Here is a 19,055-nt window from a genome sequence, read left to right as displayed (position 1 = left end):
TCAATTTCTCCCTTTATGGCTGTTAGTATTTGCTTTGTATATTGGGGTGCTCCTCTGTTGGCTGCATATATATTTACAATTTTTATATCTTCTTCTTGGATTGATTCCTTGATCATTATGTAGTGTCCTTGTTTGTCTCTTGTAATAGTCTTTATTTTAAAGTCGATTTTGTCTGATATGAGTAGTGTTATTCCAGGTTTCTTGTGATTTCTATTTGTATGGAATACCTTTTTCCATCCCCTTACTTTCAGTCTGTATGTGTCCCTAGATCTGAAGTAGGTCTCTTGTAGACAGCATATATATGGGTTTTGTTTTTGTATCCATTCAGCCAGTCTGTGTCGTTTGGTTGGAGCATTTAATCCATTTACCTTTAAGGTACTTATTGATATGTATGTTCCTATTGCCATTTTCTTAATTGTTTTGGATTTGTTTTTGTAGGTCTTTTTTCTTCCCTTCCTCATTTGTTCTCTTGTCTTGTGATTTGATGACTAACATTAGTTTTGTGTTTGGATTCGTTTTTCTTTTTTCTGTGTGTCTATTGTAGATTTTTGGTTTGCAGTTACCATGAGTTTTGATATAGCAGTCTGTATATACACAAGATTGTTTTAAGTTGCTAGTCTTTTAATTTCAAATGCATTTCCAATATCCTGCATTTGTGTTCTCCTCTTCTTACAGTTGCTGGGTTTTATATCATATTTGTATGTAGATGATTTCCTACCTTTACTTTATGTTTGCCTTTACTGGGGAACTTTTCCATTTGTAATTTTCTTGTTTCTAGTAGTGGCCTTTTCTTTTCTGCTTGGAGAAGTTCCTTTAGCAATTTTTCCAAAGCTGGTTTGGTGGTGCTGAATTCTCTACAGTTTTTGATGTATACATATAGCTGATTCACGTTGTTATACAGCAGAAACTAATACAACATTGTAAAGCAATTATACTCCAATAAAGATGTGAAAAAAAAATCTGAGAGATTTGCTGGGTGAAGTATTCTTGGTTGTAAGTTCTTCCCTTTTATCATTTTAAATATATTGTGTTGCTCCCTTCTGGCTTGCAGAGTTTATGCTGAGAAATCAGGTGATGACCTTACGGGAGTTCTCTTGTATGTTATTTTTTGCTTTTCCCCTTGGTGGCTCCTTTTAATTTGGACAACTTAGGATTTAAGGTCTGGGAAATGTTCTTGGATTGAGTTCCTCCCCTCCATTTTCTTTGTTCTTTTGGTTCTACTTTCTGGGAAATTTCCTCAACTTTATCTGCCAGGCCTTCTATTGAGTTTTAAATTTCTTCATATATTTAGTTTTCAAGAGCCCTCATTTTGTCTTCTGAAAGTTCTGGTTTTGTTTCATAGTTATAGTATCTTTCCAAGGACATTAATGGTAGTTGGAAGTTTTTTTCTTGTTTAGTATGTTTCCTCTAAGTTGCTCTTTCTGTTTCGATCTCTGTCTTCCAAATTAGACTCTTCTCCAGATGTTTTGGGAGGTTGGTTATCTACTTATGATTAGGAATAGAGCAGTGGTTCTTGAGGGACATTTGACAACGTTTAGAGACATTTTTGCTTGGCAAAACTGGCTGAGGGGGTGCTACTGTCATCTCCAGGTAGAGGCTGGAGACGCTGTTAGGCGCCCTACAATGCACAGGACTTCCTTGCACAACAAAGAACTATTCAGCCCAAAATGCCAACAATGCCGAGGCTGGAAAGCTGATTGAAAACTCTGAACTTGTGGAAGAACTTGTTGACTTTGAATTTCAAGGAAGGTGATCTGGTTGAGTGGTTTGAACAATAAAACGTCATTATTTTTAGTCTTTCCTTCTGGGCTGGTCACATATTCAATAGAAAATCTTACCTTTCCTGCCTGAAGGGTAAAGATCTAGCTTCTAACATTCCCCCCTGTTAATGGGAAATGGGGATGGGCTGTCTGCATTCAGTTTGTGTGTGATCACATAAACCCCTTGCTTTTCATGTAGTATCCACTTCTTCAACTGCCTTCTGTCCCCAGTTCTAAGACCCTGTGTTTTACCCTCTCCAGATAATGGACCTCTGTGAGGATGAGGCAGAGTAGTTACCTGGTGGCATGGAGTAGAGGAGGAGGATCTAAGACTCTTAACTGCTTCTCTAATAGATTTCACTCAAACCTTGTTAGTTTAGCCCCACCCTCTCTTTCTCAGAGTTATCTGGTGCTGCCAGTTCAGTTGCTTCCTGAGAATTTTGTAGTGTAAATGAGTTTGGTTCTGAACTTTTCTTATTTTCTCCTTGCAATTTGGCGTTTCTATGAATGCTAAGCCAGTTACCATTACTCCATCTGCTTTCTTGCTTTCAAAATTTGATTATTAATTACTATTGTATTCTCTCATTCTCCCAGTCCTTTAAGACATTTTCTTTAGCCCCTTTTCTCTCATTTTAATGGGTTCAGGGAGAGAAGTTAATTTAGATGCATTTGCTAAATCTATCCTATTATCCTGGAGACCAACATATTATACTGTATTCTAGCATAATTTTGTTTAATTCTAGTCACTTTTGACATGCAGTTGTCCCTCGGTATTTGCAGGGGATTGGTTATAGGATCCCCGCCAATACCAAAATCCATGGATGCTCAAGTTCCTTATATAAAATAGCATATTATTTGCATATAACCCACACATATGCCCCATATACTTCAAATCATCTCTAGATTACTTACAATACCTAATACATTGTAAATGCTTTGCAAATAGTTACCAGTGCAAATTCAAGTTTTGCTTTTTGGAACTTTCTAGAATTTTTTTTCATATATTTTCAACCCATGGTTGGCTGAATCAACAGATGTGGAACCTGCAGATACAGAGGGCCAACTGTATTTACTTTTGGTATCATAATGGTTCAATTCCTAGACATGACCTTTCTTCACATTAATGAAAGCTAGAGGAGATTATTGTGTGTCTGCATAGAGACACAGCTACATTCTTTTCAAAACCTTAGAGAAGTAATAGCAAATATTCAATTGTAACATATTCTAGTTTAATTGACCTTTTACTTTAAAACTTAGTATTCTGAAAGCAGCCAACTGCCTTGAGTAGAACCTTGTGCCACAATCCCAATCAATATTCAGTATTCTTAAAGAATTGGATAAAGAATATAGATTTTATCAAATCTGAAATGCCATCAATTATCTTATCATTCCAGTTTGATTAATACCCTGGCCAGAATTAGTGGAAATATGAGAAAGATAGTAGTTTATAATGATGGCTTACAACTACCTCTGTCAGTATTCCCCCCACCCCCCATAATTATTCAAGAATCGACTGTACTATAGACTAAAAATTTAAGGATGAAATTTTAAGATTCAAAAAGAGTTTAAGCCAGACTGAAACCTAGGCCTCCTGAATTTTTGCTGTTCCTTAAACTGTCATTCAAGTATAACTAATAAGTGTAATACAGAAGTTTTAACATACATTTTATTACACTCTCCTCCCCATTTTAAGATGGGAAAACAAGCCAGATTTTCTTATATCCTGTGTCTTTTTAGCGTTTTGATGAAATAAATATAATCAAGTCCTGCTAAAATTATAGACACTATATACTCATTCAAATTTTTTTCAGTTTCCACTGAGTTTCCAGTTGATGGATTAAATCCCAAAAAAAGTTAAAAGATTTTTCAGTGTCTTTTTAGTGTACTAAATGGTTCACCTTTTCTAACCCCCTGGATGTCACTGAGAGACAGATCTTTGAAACTCTTTACTCGTGACCTATCTTCATGTCATCAATAGTTCAGAGATAAACTCATTTTCTTTGCCTCACATTATAAAAGTAGCCTAAAGAACCAAGGATTTGGTTCCTTTTTTTCATTCACAGACTTAAACACGTTTTTGGTGTGTTTTTTTTGTATCAGTATTCCCTTTTTTCTTGATTCTTCCTAGCTTTATTCATTCTACTATTACTAAAAGGGTTGGGGGAGAAGCTATGTTTTCTTCCTCACCTTTGTTCAAACAGGAAGAACTAAAGAATTGACTCTTGACCAAAAATGATCCCACATACAGATCTTGGAAAGTATCCAAAAGGTGTAGTGAATTGAAGCATACTACACAAATGTATATATAAATAGAGTCCCAAGGGTTTAATGTGTGTACAAAAACCAATTACGCTAAACATTTCCTGAAATTACTTGCTATTGTCAGGATAAGTAATCACAAGTAAGACATCCAGATTGAGAATGAAAACATTTGTGGGAGTCCTGACTCACATTGTTATATGTCTTCTCACAGAGAAAAGTCTTTGAACAGTTTTGAGTGATTATCAAAAAGGTCCTTTTCCTATAGAGTTCTGAAAGGTACACTATTACCATTTCTTTTCCTTCCAGTTTAGCTTTGTTAGGTTGCTTGAAGAGAGAGACTTGAAACTGTAGTGTAACTGATGTCCTGATGATTGATAGTGGGATGAAATCAACTGATTCATATGATCTCAGAGAAATGTTTAAGTCTAGGTTAGATTATATTCGTTTGCCTGTCCTCTGAAAGAATAAAGACAAACTTACACTTTAAGGCAAAAGTATCATAAGTGTCCTACTGTAAATGAAGAACTTTTCTCTGTCTTCTGATTGACCACATGCATCCAGGTGTACTGTTTCTACCTGTAAAAACCAATGAGAGTGTTTTGTTTCCTGAGGAGGGGGGAAATCCATACGTGTATACACGTACATGTGTGTGTATTTAATAACTTAAACCATACTAGCCTTCAAATAAAATACTACAGTATATTGCGATTGCATTCTACATTAATCAATAGTTGATTCAAGCATGTTGGATTATCTTTAGTTCAGATACTTATTTGATAACTGTTAATCACAAGGAACAGAGTGTGTGTGTTTTTAATGCCTGGGACCAGGCATTGTTATTTTATCAGTCATTACAGTTGATTCAACTGTATGGTCAATATTGAGAGCCACCAATTTCAATTGAGGAGAGGACTGGGTAAGAAAGTGACTGGACCACTGGTTTTGCTAGTAGAAATTACTTCCTTTCCTATGGCAGTTGAGAGTAATGCTAATTTGAAGTTTGGGGAGGATGAAGGATTTCCCTGTGACTTCACGTGAGACTGTAGAGGTTGTTGGAAACTAAATCATGTAGGGCTTTCTCTTTGTGAAGTGTCTATTTAAGTCTTCTGCGCAGATTTCCTTGTAGTATATTTTCTTATTTAAGAATTAGTTATGTATTTTGGTTCTTGACTAAATACGTGTTGCAAATACCTTCTCTCTGGGATTTTAAGCAGAAACATAATATCAGATTTTCATCTTTAAAACATCACTTCAATAATGAATGGGAGAAACAAGTTTTCAGTGGTCCTAGTAGAAAGTGGTAGTGGTTTAGACTACGGAATGAGTCATGCAGAGAAGTGGACAGGATTAAGAGATATTTGAAATAAACTCAGTAGGACTTGTTAGTGAAGATTAGATAAGTGATGGCTAAGATGAGAGAATGATTTAAGTTTCTGGTTCAAAAGGTAAAAGTTGTATACACTACCACTGTGAACTATTATTTTGTTTAAGATGCTGATACTATGTAGAGAAAATTACAGAGATTATTTGCCTTGAATATAAGAACACTATCTCAGATTTTTAAAAGTGATTTTGAAAGTAAATTTGTTTCTTATTTTTCTGGGTTATCAACTTCAAATAAATAATTACCTCATGAATTATAGAAAAATGTGTTCAAAACTATATTAAATTCTATTTTGAAAGCTATGGCTATAGTAGACAATGAAATATGAATAAACTGTTGAAGAGAAATAGAAACTTAAAATCAACAAATTAAACTTGGATATTTTTTTTTTTAGGGGTCCCTTCAGTGTTGTACGACGATGCATCAACAGAGAAACTGGGCAACAATTTGCTGTAAAAATTGTTGATGTAGCCAAGTTCACATCAAGTCCAGGGTTAAGTACAGAAGGTAAGAGATGGATTTCAAGTAAGTTATTTGATGTCTGGCTTTATTTCATTTCCAATCCATCTATCAACTTAACCTTCATCTGGGGGTGGGGAAGCAGAGGGTGTAATGCAGTGGGAAGTGGGTGGAGACAGTTTAAATTCCATTCTAGTTTGTCAGATTTCTAGAACATAGTATTTGAAAGATAGCTAGATTTGATTTAACAGTGTTATGAAGTCATCTAGGATTGCTATTGGCCTATGTTTTTTGAATAGAAAGGAAGTAAAATCTGAAAATATATTTTTTAGGATCTAACTTGTAGTCCTATAGTATAGAACATGGGATGGGAAGGGTGAGAAGGGAAATAATGGCACAAGTATAATCATTGCAGATTCAAAAGAAACTAAGATGAGTTCCCTTCAAGTCCATAACTTACTACCCTTAGGATTGTGATCTAATAGAACTAAAAGACTAATATATCACATATTGCTTAAGTCACTTATGGTGTATATGTGTAAATGAAAGATCAGTACTGCTAGGACTTGCAGGACTCAAAATTTTGTTTCAAGACATTGATATGGCTAATCATATTTATGTATAAATATTTATAAACAGTACAGAAGCATTTTAAAAGTTTTTTTGTTTGTTTTTTGCTGTTTTAAGCCATAGTTCCATGTAGCCATGATTCACATATGGTCGCACTTCAGATGGCACAATTATTATCTTAACGTTTCTAATTAGCCTGTCTTCTGTCTTCAGACTTTTTCACAGTCCAGTAAAAGACATATCCTTCTTAAGTCCTTTCCTTCTTAATCCCAAGAGCAATGCAGTTAATAGTTTAAATTGGAAAAGCTAAGGCAGAGTAGCCTATTTATATTTTATCCAGTTATCTTACTTTAAGAAGTAGAAGCCCAGATCCTGTGAGTTCCAAGTTAATCTATTCCTGCAGATCCTTTTTCAGGATCATTACTTTTAAATACTTTTTTGAAACCTTCTAAATTATTATTATCCATATACTGAATGTAGAAGATTCATAGAAGTTGTTACAAAGAATCAATAACTGATTTTTTTTTTAGTGCTTTAATCTTTCAATTCTTAAGGTAAGATTTAGGGATTTTATATCTTACGGTTTCATATTTTGGAATTGGCTATTATTACTTTTGAATACAAATTATTTTATAAATTTAGCAGAATTTAAAATTCACTTCTAATCAGGTTTCACCACTATATTATGTTTGCTAAAACTTTTTAACTGCATTTAAGTTTAATATACTGTATTTGATTTTCTGTACCTCAGTTGTCAACTAATTTTAACAAAAAGCTTTCTGAGCACTTAGGTAATTTTGTATAAACCTAGTTCATTAAACATATAGATGTGTTGAATCTTTATTTCTCTTAAATGTTTTGATACTGTTGATGAATTTAGTAAGATTTCAGTTTAAAATCACAAGTCTAAATCAATTACTCAGTATACCTATATTATGTTGATTTTGTTTATCAGTATACCTAATTCTGAATCTACAGACTAAAGACATTTTTTATGGAGACAGTTAATTACTTTCTCAGTTATCTGAGGTTCTTTCTTTTTTTTTAAAAAAAGAAATTTATTTATTTATGGCTGAGTTGGGTCTTTGTTGCTGCGCGTGGACTTTCTCTAGTTGTGGCTACTAGAGTGGGGGCTACTCTTCGTTGCGGTGCGTGGACTTCTCGTGTTGGCTTCTCTTGTTGTGGAGCATGGGTTCTAGGCATGCGGGCTTCAGTAGTTGTGGCGCACAGGCATAGTTGCTCTGCGACATGTGGGATCTTGCCGGACCAGGGCTCGAGCCCGTGTCCCCTGCATTGGCAGGAGGATTCTTAACCATTGCACCATCAGAGAAGCCCTTGGCTGAGGTTCTTTATTGACAGATTTCTTCAGCAAGGAATCTCTGTAGCTATAGACCCAGACTGCCAGGCTGGATCTCATTTATTGTCACGTAGCCAGGGAGTCAAACACCAAACTTAAAAAGATGGGATTGGCGTACCATCCATGTCTCTGAGGTTAAGTCTTCTGAAGTTCACTCATTTGTCGCTTTGGCATTGCTTTGAGTATGTAAATGTCTTCAAGTCCTATTCTGAAGACAAGGCTAGGGCATTTCATTAATCTTATATGGTAGGGTCACAACCTATAGATATTAAATGATATCCAGTTGAATTCTGCATATTACTCATGACTTTATCTGGTTTTGATAAGGGTTTGATGTTATTCAAATGAAAATGTGCAATTGTTCCTTTATATTTATGGCACCAAAATGTAGTTTTCCCATCTTCTTTAGCACAATGATACTCGCAGTGGTTAAGAAACAGAATAAAAATTTCATCTCCACCCTACCACAACTATTTTTCCTTTTGAAGAAAAACTTGCAGTGGAGTTCCTATACACACTATTGCTTATTTTCACACTAGCTTACTTTAACTTGCACACATTTTATTATAAGATATATAATAAATAATGTTATTTTATATTATAAAACCTCTTTGAACAGTATCCTCCATCCCCAACTTCTTTCAACATTTTTCCAAAACATTTGCCCTTCCAGTGCATGTACAAATTGTTAGTGTCCAAAAATGACCTTATTCATGGCTAAGGGTAGGAGATGTCGTATTAAGAAGAAACATATTTTGAAGTGAAATTTGAAGTACAATAAAAAGGAATCTATAAGTTTAAACAGAAGTACCTAGAAATATCTATATTTACCATTATATTCTCTTCTTTTTTTAAAATTAATTTATTTGGTTGCGCTGGGTCTTAGTTGCGGCAGGTGGGCTCCTTAGTTGTGGCTTGAGGGCTCCTTAGTTGCAGCTCACTGTCTTCTTGGTTGCAGCACATGGGCTCCTTAGTTGCGGCACACGGGCTCCTTAGTTGTGGCTTGCCGGCTCCTTAGTTGCAGCATGGGGGCTCCTTTGCTGTGGCATGTGAACTCTTAGTTGCAGCATGCATGTGGGATCTAGTTCCCTGACCAGCAGTCGAACCTGGGCCCCCTGCATTGGGAGCACAGAGTTTTAATCACTGTACCACCAGGGAATTCCCTATATTCTCTTCTAATTAAGCCTGTCTCTCAAGCAACAGATAATTTAAAATCTATTTTATTCTTTATGTTTTCTTTTTTATTTTATTTTTGTCATTTTGATTTATTTAATGTTTGTCATTGCGTCAGTATTTTTTCTTGTTAGTACATTTGTATTCAAATACATTATTGAATAAAATAGGTTTCGTGAAGTGTCATCTGGGAAACTAAAGTATGCTATTTATTTGGATAGGTCATTATGATACAAAGACAAGTAAAAAGAGCACCTATTTTTAAAAAATTTTTATTAGAGTATAGGTGATTTACACTGCTGCATTAGTTTCTGCAAAAAGCAAAGTGTATCAGTTATACCTATACATATTTTAGATTCTTTTCCCATATAGGTCATTACAGAGTATTGAGAAGAGTTCCCTGTGCTATACAGTAGGTCCTTATTAGTTATCTATTTTAAGAGCACCTATTCTTTTTTTTTTTTTTTTTTTCCGGTACGCGGGCCTCTCACTGCTGTGGCCTCTCCCGTCGCGGAGCACAGGCTCCGGATGCGCAGGCCCAGCGGCCGTGGCTCACGGGCCCAGCCGCTCCGCGGCATGTGGGATCCTCCCAGACCGGGGCGCGAACCCACGTCCCCTGCATCGGCAGGCGGACTCTCAACCACTGCGCCACCAGGGAAGCCCAAGAGCACCTATTCTTAAGAAACTTGCAGTTTAATAGTCCCAACCATTGTTTCTAATATTATTTTTATAAGAAAAAATATGTAATAAATTCTAAATATATAATTTAAAAATTAGCTTTTGAAATGAAAAATGTATAGTAGTTAAAGACCACTTATATATGTTTTAATATTTTACATTGTCATTGATTGCTCTATTGAAGGTCAGATGTTGTAATTATTTGAATATCTGTTCTCTGTTTTCTCATCAAAATCATATTTTTTTGTTCAGTAGCGGTTCTTATAGGCTACAGAGTATCCAAGAAACCCTTAAATTGTAAGCAGAATTATGTATATATGTTCATTTTCCAGAAAAAGAGTCTACAGTTTTTATTAGATTCCTAAAAAGGCATATTATTCCTAAATGGTTAAGAATTTATCCTTTCACATATATGAAAAAGTGAAGTTGACTCTTATGAATGTGACGTGAATAAGAAGTTTCTATTAAATGAAAGCTAGGTGAATTTCTGTTAGGATTGGAGGATATTTTCATCCTTAAATACACAGCCTCCATTAATGAAATTCCTTGATTATTATCTTAAAACCTTTAATTAATGGACATTTTATCTCTTACTCTGCTGAGCCACTAATTTAAAGTTGACTTTTTCGTTTTAAAAATAAGTATCAAAATTAATTCAAGCAAATTGTTAATAGGGAAATTTAAGGAATGTAAGACGTACAGAATTGGAAACTGAATTGACAGGAGTTCTGATATCTTGAAAGGACTCAATTCTTTATGGCTTAATTTAAAAAGTTCAAAAATGGTGGTTTTTATTTTAGAATATTAAGTTGTCTTCTAGAAAGAATATAGATTGGGTTCCAGTTTGCATAGTCTCCAAGAATATCTCATTCAGAAAATCCCAGATAGCAGATGTTAGCAAAATTGGAGGAGTAAGGGCCTTTGATAATGCTCATCTCTATAAAAACAAAGGGGAAACTGGCAAACGTCAAAATCAGCTTTTTCAAAACCCTGGAACAACACATACACAGAGCTTCTGAGCAAGGACTAAGCTAACCAAGCAGAGATAGTGGCCACATACAACAAAGGATACAGACTTTCCAGAATTAGTTCCGAAAAGTCAGTAAACAAATGAACGGGGAACAATGATAACAAGAATAAGAACAAGAACAAGAACAACAACAAAAACCCAGCAACGGTAACAACAAACCCTGGAGGAGGGGAGATTCTTATTTACAGAGTTGGCACATTACTTAAAACATCTAGTTTTCAACAAAAAATTATGAGCAATGCAAAGAAACAAAGTATGGCTCATTAACAGGTGAAAAAGCAAGCATATCAAGATATACATAACTGAAGTCTCAGAAAGAGAGAAGAGAAAGGGAAAGAAGGAATATCTGAAGAAATAATGGCCCCACATTTCCCGAATCTTATGAAAAACATAAACCAACACATCCAAGACGCTCAACAAATTCTAAGTACGATAAACTCAAAGATACATCATAATCTAACTGTCAAAAGCAACAGTGAGAGTATCTTGAAAAGAGCAAGAGAGAAGCAATTCATCATGTACAAGGTATCCTCAATAAGATTAACAGTGATTTCTCATCAGAAACCATCATGTCCAGGAAACATGAAATACCATATTCAAAATGATGAAAGAAAAAGATTGTCTACCAAGAATTCTATATCTGGCAAAACCATACCTCAAAAATGAAGGATACATTAAGACATTTCCAGATAAACAAAACTGAGAAAATTCATCACTAGCAAACCTGCCCTACAAGAAATAGTAAATGTAGTTCTTAAGGCTAAAAAGAAAACACTAGATAGTAACTAAAACCGTGAGAAGTAAAAGAGCACAGTAAAGGTAACTACATATGTAAATATAAAAGGCAGTATAATTTTTTTTTTTTTCGGTACGTGGGCCTCTCACTGTTGTGGCCTCTCCCGTTGCGGAGCACAGGCTCTGGACGCACGGGCCCAGCTGCTCCGCGGCATGTGGGATCTTCCTGGACCCGGGCACGAACCCGTGTCCCCTGCATTGGCAGGTGGACTGTCAACCACTGCGCCACCAGGGAAGCCCTAAATATTTTTTGATTGTAACTTTTTCCCTCCTGATTTAATCGAGAACTGCATGAAGTAATAATTATAAATCTATGTTGATGGACATAAATGAATAAAGGTGTAATTGGAATGAAAATAAGAGCACAAAGGAGGGAATGGAACTGTATAGGATGAAAGTGTCTGTATACTATTGAAATTAAGTTTATATTAATCTGAGCCATATTGTTACAAGTTAAGATCTTAATTTTTATACTCAAGTGAGGAAATAAGAAAATAACCCCCAAAATATAATTTAAAAGTTACAAAGGGATTAAAGGGGTACACTAGAAAATATCTATTTAATGCAAAAAAGTCAATAATGGAGAAACACAAAAACAAAAAAGACATATAGAAAACAAATAGCAAAATTATAAACATAAATTTTACAGTAAGTCCCATACATATGAACGAGTTCCATTCCGAGAGCATGTTCTTAAGTCCAATTTGTTCGTAAGTCCAACAAAGTTAGCCTAGGTACCCAACTAACACAGTAGACTATATAGTAGTGTACTAAGTTATGTGATTGGGCATGCGAACGTATGTTTGCATCTTTGAAAGCTCACAACTTTTTCTTTTTTTTTCTTAGGATTTAAATTTCATTTTATTTATCTTTCTTACAAATTTATTGAGATAAAATTAATGTACAGCACTGTACACGTTTAAGGTGCATAGCATGATTTGATTTACATACATCATGAAATGGTTATCACAGTAAGTTTAGTGAACATCCATCATCTAATATAGATACAAAATTACAGAAATAGAAAAAAATTATTTTTCAAGGTTTAAATTTTAAATAATGAGTTTAAATATAGAGAATGTGTACATGGTACAGTATTAGCTTTTCACACTTTAAATTTGGTGGAAATAAGATGAATATTTTTTGTGAATGCCTACCTTGTTAGTTATTTTGTTTATTTGTCAAATAAATCGATTACTTAATGTAAAATCTGAGTTCTTTTTTTCGTTTTTTAAGCTTTTTATTTTATATTGGAGTATAGCCAATTAAAAATGTTGTCACAGTTTCAGGTGCACAGCAAAGTGACTCAGCCATAAATATACATGTATCCATTCTCCCCCAAACTCCCCTCCCATCCACGCTGCCACATAACATTAAGCAGAGTTTCCTGTGCTATACAGTAGGTTCTTGGTTATCCATTTTAAATATAGCAGTGTGTACATGTTGATCGCAAGCTCCCTAACTATCCCTTCCCCCCATCGTCCCCTGTGGTACCCATAGAAGTTCGTTTTGTAAGTCTGTGAGTCTGTTTCTGGTTTGTTTTTGTTTTTTTTGTTTTTTTTTTTTTTTTGCGGTATGCGGGCCTCTAACTGTTGTGGCCTCTCCCATCGCGGAGCACAGGCTCTGGACGCGCAGGCCCAGCGGCCATGGCTCACGGGCCCAGGCCCTCCGTGGCATGTGGGATCCTCCCGGACCGGGGCACGAACCCGTGTCCCCTGCATCGGCAGGTGGACTCTCAATCACTGCGCCACCAGGGAAGCCCCTGTTTCTGTTTTGTAAATAAGTTCATTTGTATCATTTCTTTTTAGATTCCGCATAAAAGGGTTATCATATGATATTTCTCTTTGTCTGACTTACTTCACTCAGTATGACAATCTCTAGGTCCATCCATGTTGCTGCAAATGGCATTATTTCATTCTTTTTAATGGCTGAGGATTATTACATTGTATATATGTACATCTTCTTTATCCATTCCTCTGTTGATGGACATTTAAGTTGCTTCCATGTCTTGGCTATTGTAAACAGTGCTGCAGTGAACATTGGGGTGCATGTATCTTTTCGAACCATGTTTTTTTTCTGGATATATGCTCAAGAGTGGGATTGCAGTGTCATATAGTAGCTCTGTTTTTAGTTTTTTAAGTCACCTCCATACTGTTCTCCATAATGGGTATACCACCTTACATTCCTACCAACAGTGTAGGAGGGTTCCCTTTTCTCCACACTCTCTCCAGCATTTATTGTTTATGGATTTTTTAATGGTAACAATTTTGACTGGTGTGAGGTGATATCTCATTATAGTTTTGATTGGCATTTCTCTAATGATTAGCGATGTTGAACATCTTTTCATGTATTTGTTGGTCATCAGTATGTGTTCTTTGGAGAAATGTCTATTTAGGTCTTCTGCCCATTCTTTGATTGGGTTGTTTGTCTTGATGATATTAAGCCTCATGAGCTGTTTGTAAATTTTGGAGACTAATCCCTTGTCAGTCACATCACTTGCAAATATTTTCTCCTAGTCTGTGGGTTGTCTTTTCTTTTTGTTTATGGTTTCTTTTGCTGTGCAAAAGCTTTTGAGTTTAATTAGGTCCCATTTGTTTATTTTTGTTTCTACTTCCGTTATTCTGGGAGACGGATCAAAAAAGATACTGCTGCAATTTATGTCAGAAAGTGTTCTGCCTATGTTTTCCTCTAGAAGTTTTATAAGGCCCAGTCTCACATTAGGTCTTTAATCCATTTTGAGCTTATTTTTGTGTATGGTGTTAAAGAATGATCTAATTTCATTTTTTTTTACATGTAGCTGTCCAGTTTTCCCAGCACCATTTGTTGAAGAGACTGTCTTTCCACCACTGTATCGTTTTGTCTCCTTTGTCTTAGGTTATTTGACCATAGGTGTGTGGATTTATTTCTGTGCTTTCTATCCTGCTCCATTGATCTATATGTATATTTCTGTGCCAGTACCACACTGTTTCGATGACTATAGCTTTGTAGTATAGTCTGAAGTCAGGCAGCCTGATTCTTCCAGCTCCGTTTTTCTTTCTCAAGATTACTTTGGCAGTTCGGGGTCTTTTGTATCACCATACAAATTTTGAGATTTTTTTGTTTTAGTTCTGAGAAAAATGCCATTGGTAATTTGATAGAAATTGCAGTGAATCTGTAGATTGCCTTGGACAGTATAGTCATTCTGACAATATTGATTATTTCAATCCACGAACATGATATATCTTTCCATCTGTTTGGGTCTTCTTCAATTTCATCAGCATCCTATAGTTTTTGGAGTACAAGTCTTTTGTCTCCTTAGGTAGGTTTAATCCTAGGTATTTTATTCTTTTTGATGCAATAGTAAATGGGATGTTTCTTGAATTTCTCTTTCTGATCTTCCGTTGCTAGTGTATAAGAATGCAACAGATTTCTGTGTATTAATTTTGTAACCTGCAAGTTTACTAAATTCATTGATGAATTCTAGTCGTTTTTTGGTGGCATCTTTAGGATTTTCTATGTATAGTATCATGTCATCTTTAAACAGTGACAGTTTTACTTCTTTCCCAATTTGGATTCCTTTTTATTTCTTTTTCTACTCTGATTGCCATAGCCAGGACTTCCAAAACTGTGTTGCATACAAGTGGCAAGAGTGGACAACCTTGTCTTCTTCCTGGTCTTAGAGGAAATGCCTTCAGCTTTTCACCATCGAGTATGATGTTAGTGGTAGATTTGTCATATATGGTCTTTATTATGTTCAGGTATGTTCCTTCTTTGCCCACTTTCTGGAGAGTTTTTATTGTAAATGGGTGCTGAATTTTGTCAAAAGCTTTTGCTACATTTATTGAGATGATTATATGGGGTTTTCTTTTGTTTATTTTTTTAACATTTTTATTGGAATATAATTGCCTTACAATTGTGTGTTGGTTTCTGCTTTATAACAAAGTGAATCAGTTATGCATATACATATGTCCCCATATCTCTTCCCTCTTGCATCTCCCTCCCTCCCACCCTCTCTATCCCACCCGTGTAGCTGGTCACAAAGCACCAAGCTGATCTCCCTGTGCTGTGCAACTGCTTCCCACTAGCTATCTATTTTACATTTGGTAGTGTATATATGTCCATATATACACTACCACTCTCACACATTGTCCCAGCTTACCCTTCCCCTTCCCCTTGTCCTCAAGTCTATGATCTAGTAGGTCTGTGTCTTTATTCTCGTCTTGCCCCTAGGATCTTCATGACATGTTTTTTCCTTTTAGATTCCATATATATGTGTTAGCATACGGTATTTGTTTTTCTCTTTCTGGCTTACTTCACTCTGTATGACAGACTCTACATCCATCCACCTCACTACAAATAACTCAATTTCGTTTCTTTTTATGGCTGAGTAATATTTCATTGAATATATGTGCCACATCTTCTTATCCATTCATCTGTCGATGGACACTTAGGTTGCTTCCATGTCCTGGCTATTGTAGATAGAGCTGCACTGAACATTGTGGTACATGACTCGTTTTGAATTATGGTTTTCTCTGGGTATATGCCCAGTAGTGGGATTGCTGGATCATATGGTAATTCTATTTTTAGTTTTTTAAGGAACCTCCATACTGTTCTCCATACTGGCTGTATCAATTTACATTCCCACCAACAGTGCAAGAGGGCTGCCTTTTCTCCACACCCTCTCCAGCATTTGTTGTTTGTAGATTTTCTGATGATGCCCATTCTAACTGGTGTGAGGTGATATCTCATTGTAGTTTTGATTTGTATTTCTCTAATAATTAGTGATATTGAGCAGCTTTTCATGTGCTTCTTGGCCATCTGTGTGTCTTCTTTGGAGAAATGTCTGTTTAGGTCTTCTGCCCATTTTTTGATTATGTTGTTTGTTTTTTTAATATTGAGCTGCATGAGCTGTTTATATATTTTGAAGATTAATCCTTTGTCTGTTGATTCGTTTGCAAACATTCTCTCCCATTCTGAGGGTTGTCTTTTCTTCTTGTTTGTAGTTTCCTTTTCTTTGCAAAAGCTTTTAAGTTTCATTAAGTCCCATTTGTTTATTTTTGTTTTTATTTCCATTACATTAGGATGTGGATCAAAAAGATCTTGCTGTGATTTATGTCAAAGAGTGTTCTGCCTATGGTTTCCTGTAAGAGTTTGATAGTGTCCAGTCTTACATTTAGGTCTCTAATCCATTTTGAGTTTATTTTTGTGTACGGTGTTAGGGAGTGTTCTAATTTCATTCTTTTACATGTAGATGTTCACTTTTCCCAGCACCACTTATTGAAGAGGCTGTGTTTTCTACACTGTATATTCTTGCCTCCTTTATCAAAGATAAGGTGACCATAGGTGCGTGGGTTTATTTCTGGGCTTTCTATCCTGTTCCATTGATGTATATTTCTGTTTTTGTGCCAGTACCATACTGTCTTGATTACTGTAGCTTTGTAGTATAGACTGAAGTCAGGGAGACCGATACCTCCAGCTCTGTTGTTCTTTCCTAAGATTGCTTTGGCTATTCGGGGTGTTTTGCGTTTCCATACAAATTGTGAAATTTTTTGTTCTAGTTCTGTGAAAAATGCCAGTGGTAGTTTGATATGGATTGCATTGAATCTGTAATTTGCTTTCGGTAGTATAGTCATTGTCACAGTGTTGATTCTTCCAGTCCAAGAACATGGTGTATCTCTCCATCTGTTATTTGTATCATCTTTAATTTCTTTCATCAGTGTCTTATAATTTTCTGCTTACAGGTCTTTTGTCTCCTTAGGTAGGTTTATTCCTAGATATTTTATTCTTTTTGTTGCAATGGTAAATGGGAGTGTTTTCTTAATTTCACTTCCAGATTTTTCATCATTAGTGTATAGGAATGCCAGAGATTTCTGTACATTAATTTTGTATCCTGCTACTTTACCATGTTGATTGAGTATCTCTAGTAGTTCTCTGGTAGCATCTTTAGGATTCCCTATGTATAGTATCATGTTGTCTGCAAACAGTGACAGCTTTACTTCTTCTTTTCCGATTTGGATTCCTTTTATTTCTTTTTCTTCTCTGATTGCTGTGGCTAAAACTTCCAAAACTATGTTGAATAATAGTGGTGAGAGTGGGTAGTGTTGTCTTGTTACTGATCTTAGTGGAAATGGTTTCAGTTTTTCACCATTGAGGACGATGTTGGCTGTCGGTTTGTCATATATGGCCTTTATTGTGTTGAGGTAAGTTCCCTTTATGCCTACACTCTGGAGGGTTTTTTGTCATAAATTGGTGTTGAATTATGTCAAAAGCTTTCTCTGCATCTACTGAGATGATCATATGGTTTTTCTACTTCAGTTTGTTAATAGGGTGTATCACATAGTTTGATTTGCATATATTGAAGAATCCGTGCATTCCTGGAGTAAACCCCACTTGATCATGGTGTATGATCCTTTTAATATGCTGTTGGATTCTGTTTCAGAGTATTTTGTTGAGGATTTTTGCATCTACATTCATCAGTGATATTGACCTGTAATTTTCTTTCTTTGTGACATCCTTGTCTGGTTTTGGTATCAGGGTGATAGTGGCCTGGTAGAATGATTTTGGGAGTGTTCCTCCCTCTGCTGTATTTTGGAAGAGTTTGAGAAGGATAGGTGTTAGCTCTTCTCTAAATGTTTGATAGAATGCGCCTGTGAAACCATCTGGTCCTGGGCTTTTGTTTGTTGGAAGATTTTTAATCACAGTTTCAGTTTCAGTGCTTGTGATTGGTCTGTTCATATTTTTGATTTCTTCCTGGTTCAGTCTTGGAAGGTTGTGCATTTCTAAGAATTTGTCCATTTCTTCCAGATTGTCCGTTTTAGTGGCCTAGAGTTGCTTGTAGTAGTCTCTCAAGATCCTTTGTATTTCAGCAGTGTCAGTTGTTACTTCTCCTTTTTCATTTCTAATTCTATTCATTTGAGTCTTCTCCCTTTTTTTCTTGATGCGTCTGGCTAATGGTTTATCAATTTTATCTTCTCAAAGAAAACAGCTTTTAGTTTTTTTTGATCTTTGCTCTCGTTTCCTTCATTTCTTTTTCTTTTATTTCTCATCTGATCTTTATGATTTCTTTACTTCTGCTAATTTTGGTTTTTTTTGTTCTTTCTCTAATTGCTTTAGGTGTATGGTTGGGTTATTTATTTGAGATGTTTCTTGTTTCTTAAGGTAGGATTTTATTGCTATAAATTTCCCTCTTAGAACTGCTTTTGCTGCATCCCATAGGTTTTGGGTCGTCATGTCTCCATTGTCATTTGTTTCTAGGTATTTTTTGATTTTCTCTTTGATTTTTTCAATGATCTCTTTGTTATTAAGTAGTGTATTGTTTAGCCTCCATTTTTTAGCCTCCATATTGTATTTTTTACAGATTTTTTCCTGCAATTGATATCTAGTCTCATAGCATTATGGTCAGAAAGGATACTTGATACGATTTCAATTTTCTTAAATTTACCAAGGCTTTATTTGTGACCCAAGATATGAGCTATCCTGGAGAATGTTCCATGAGCACTTGAGAAGAAAGCATATTCTGTTGTTTTTGGATGGAGTGTCCTATAAATATCAATTAAGTCCCTCTTGTTTATCATTTAAACCTTGTCTTTCCATATTTATTTTCATTTT

The 19,055-nt window shown here is 35.5% G+C and overlaps 1 protein-coding gene across 3 annotated transcripts in view; it reads left to right on the top strand.

The window, feature by feature from the left end:
- The window catches only part of CASK (calcium/calmodulin dependent serine protein kinase), a 389,387-nt gene that overhangs the window by 68,655 nt on the left and 301,677 nt on the right, over positions 1 to 19,055 (top strand). For all 3 annotated transcript variants that reach the window (XM_079909891.1, XM_079909890.1, XM_079909889.1), the window contains exon 2: positions 5,801 to 5,913. In XM_079909891.1, the coding sequence (XP_079766017.1) occupies positions 5,801 to 5,913 (113 nt within the window). The remainder of the gene's footprint in view (positions 1 to 5,800; positions 5,914 to 19,055) is intronic.

Source organism: Stenella coeruleoalba (genome assembly GCF_951394435.1).
Source record: "Stenella coeruleoalba genome assembly, chromosome: X".
Classification (NCBI taxonomy): Eukaryota; Metazoa; Chordata; class Mammalia; order Artiodactyla; family Delphinidae; genus Stenella; species Stenella coeruleoalba.
Note: the sequence above shows the minus strand (reverse complement) of the source record. Positions and strands in the feature narration are given on the sequence as shown.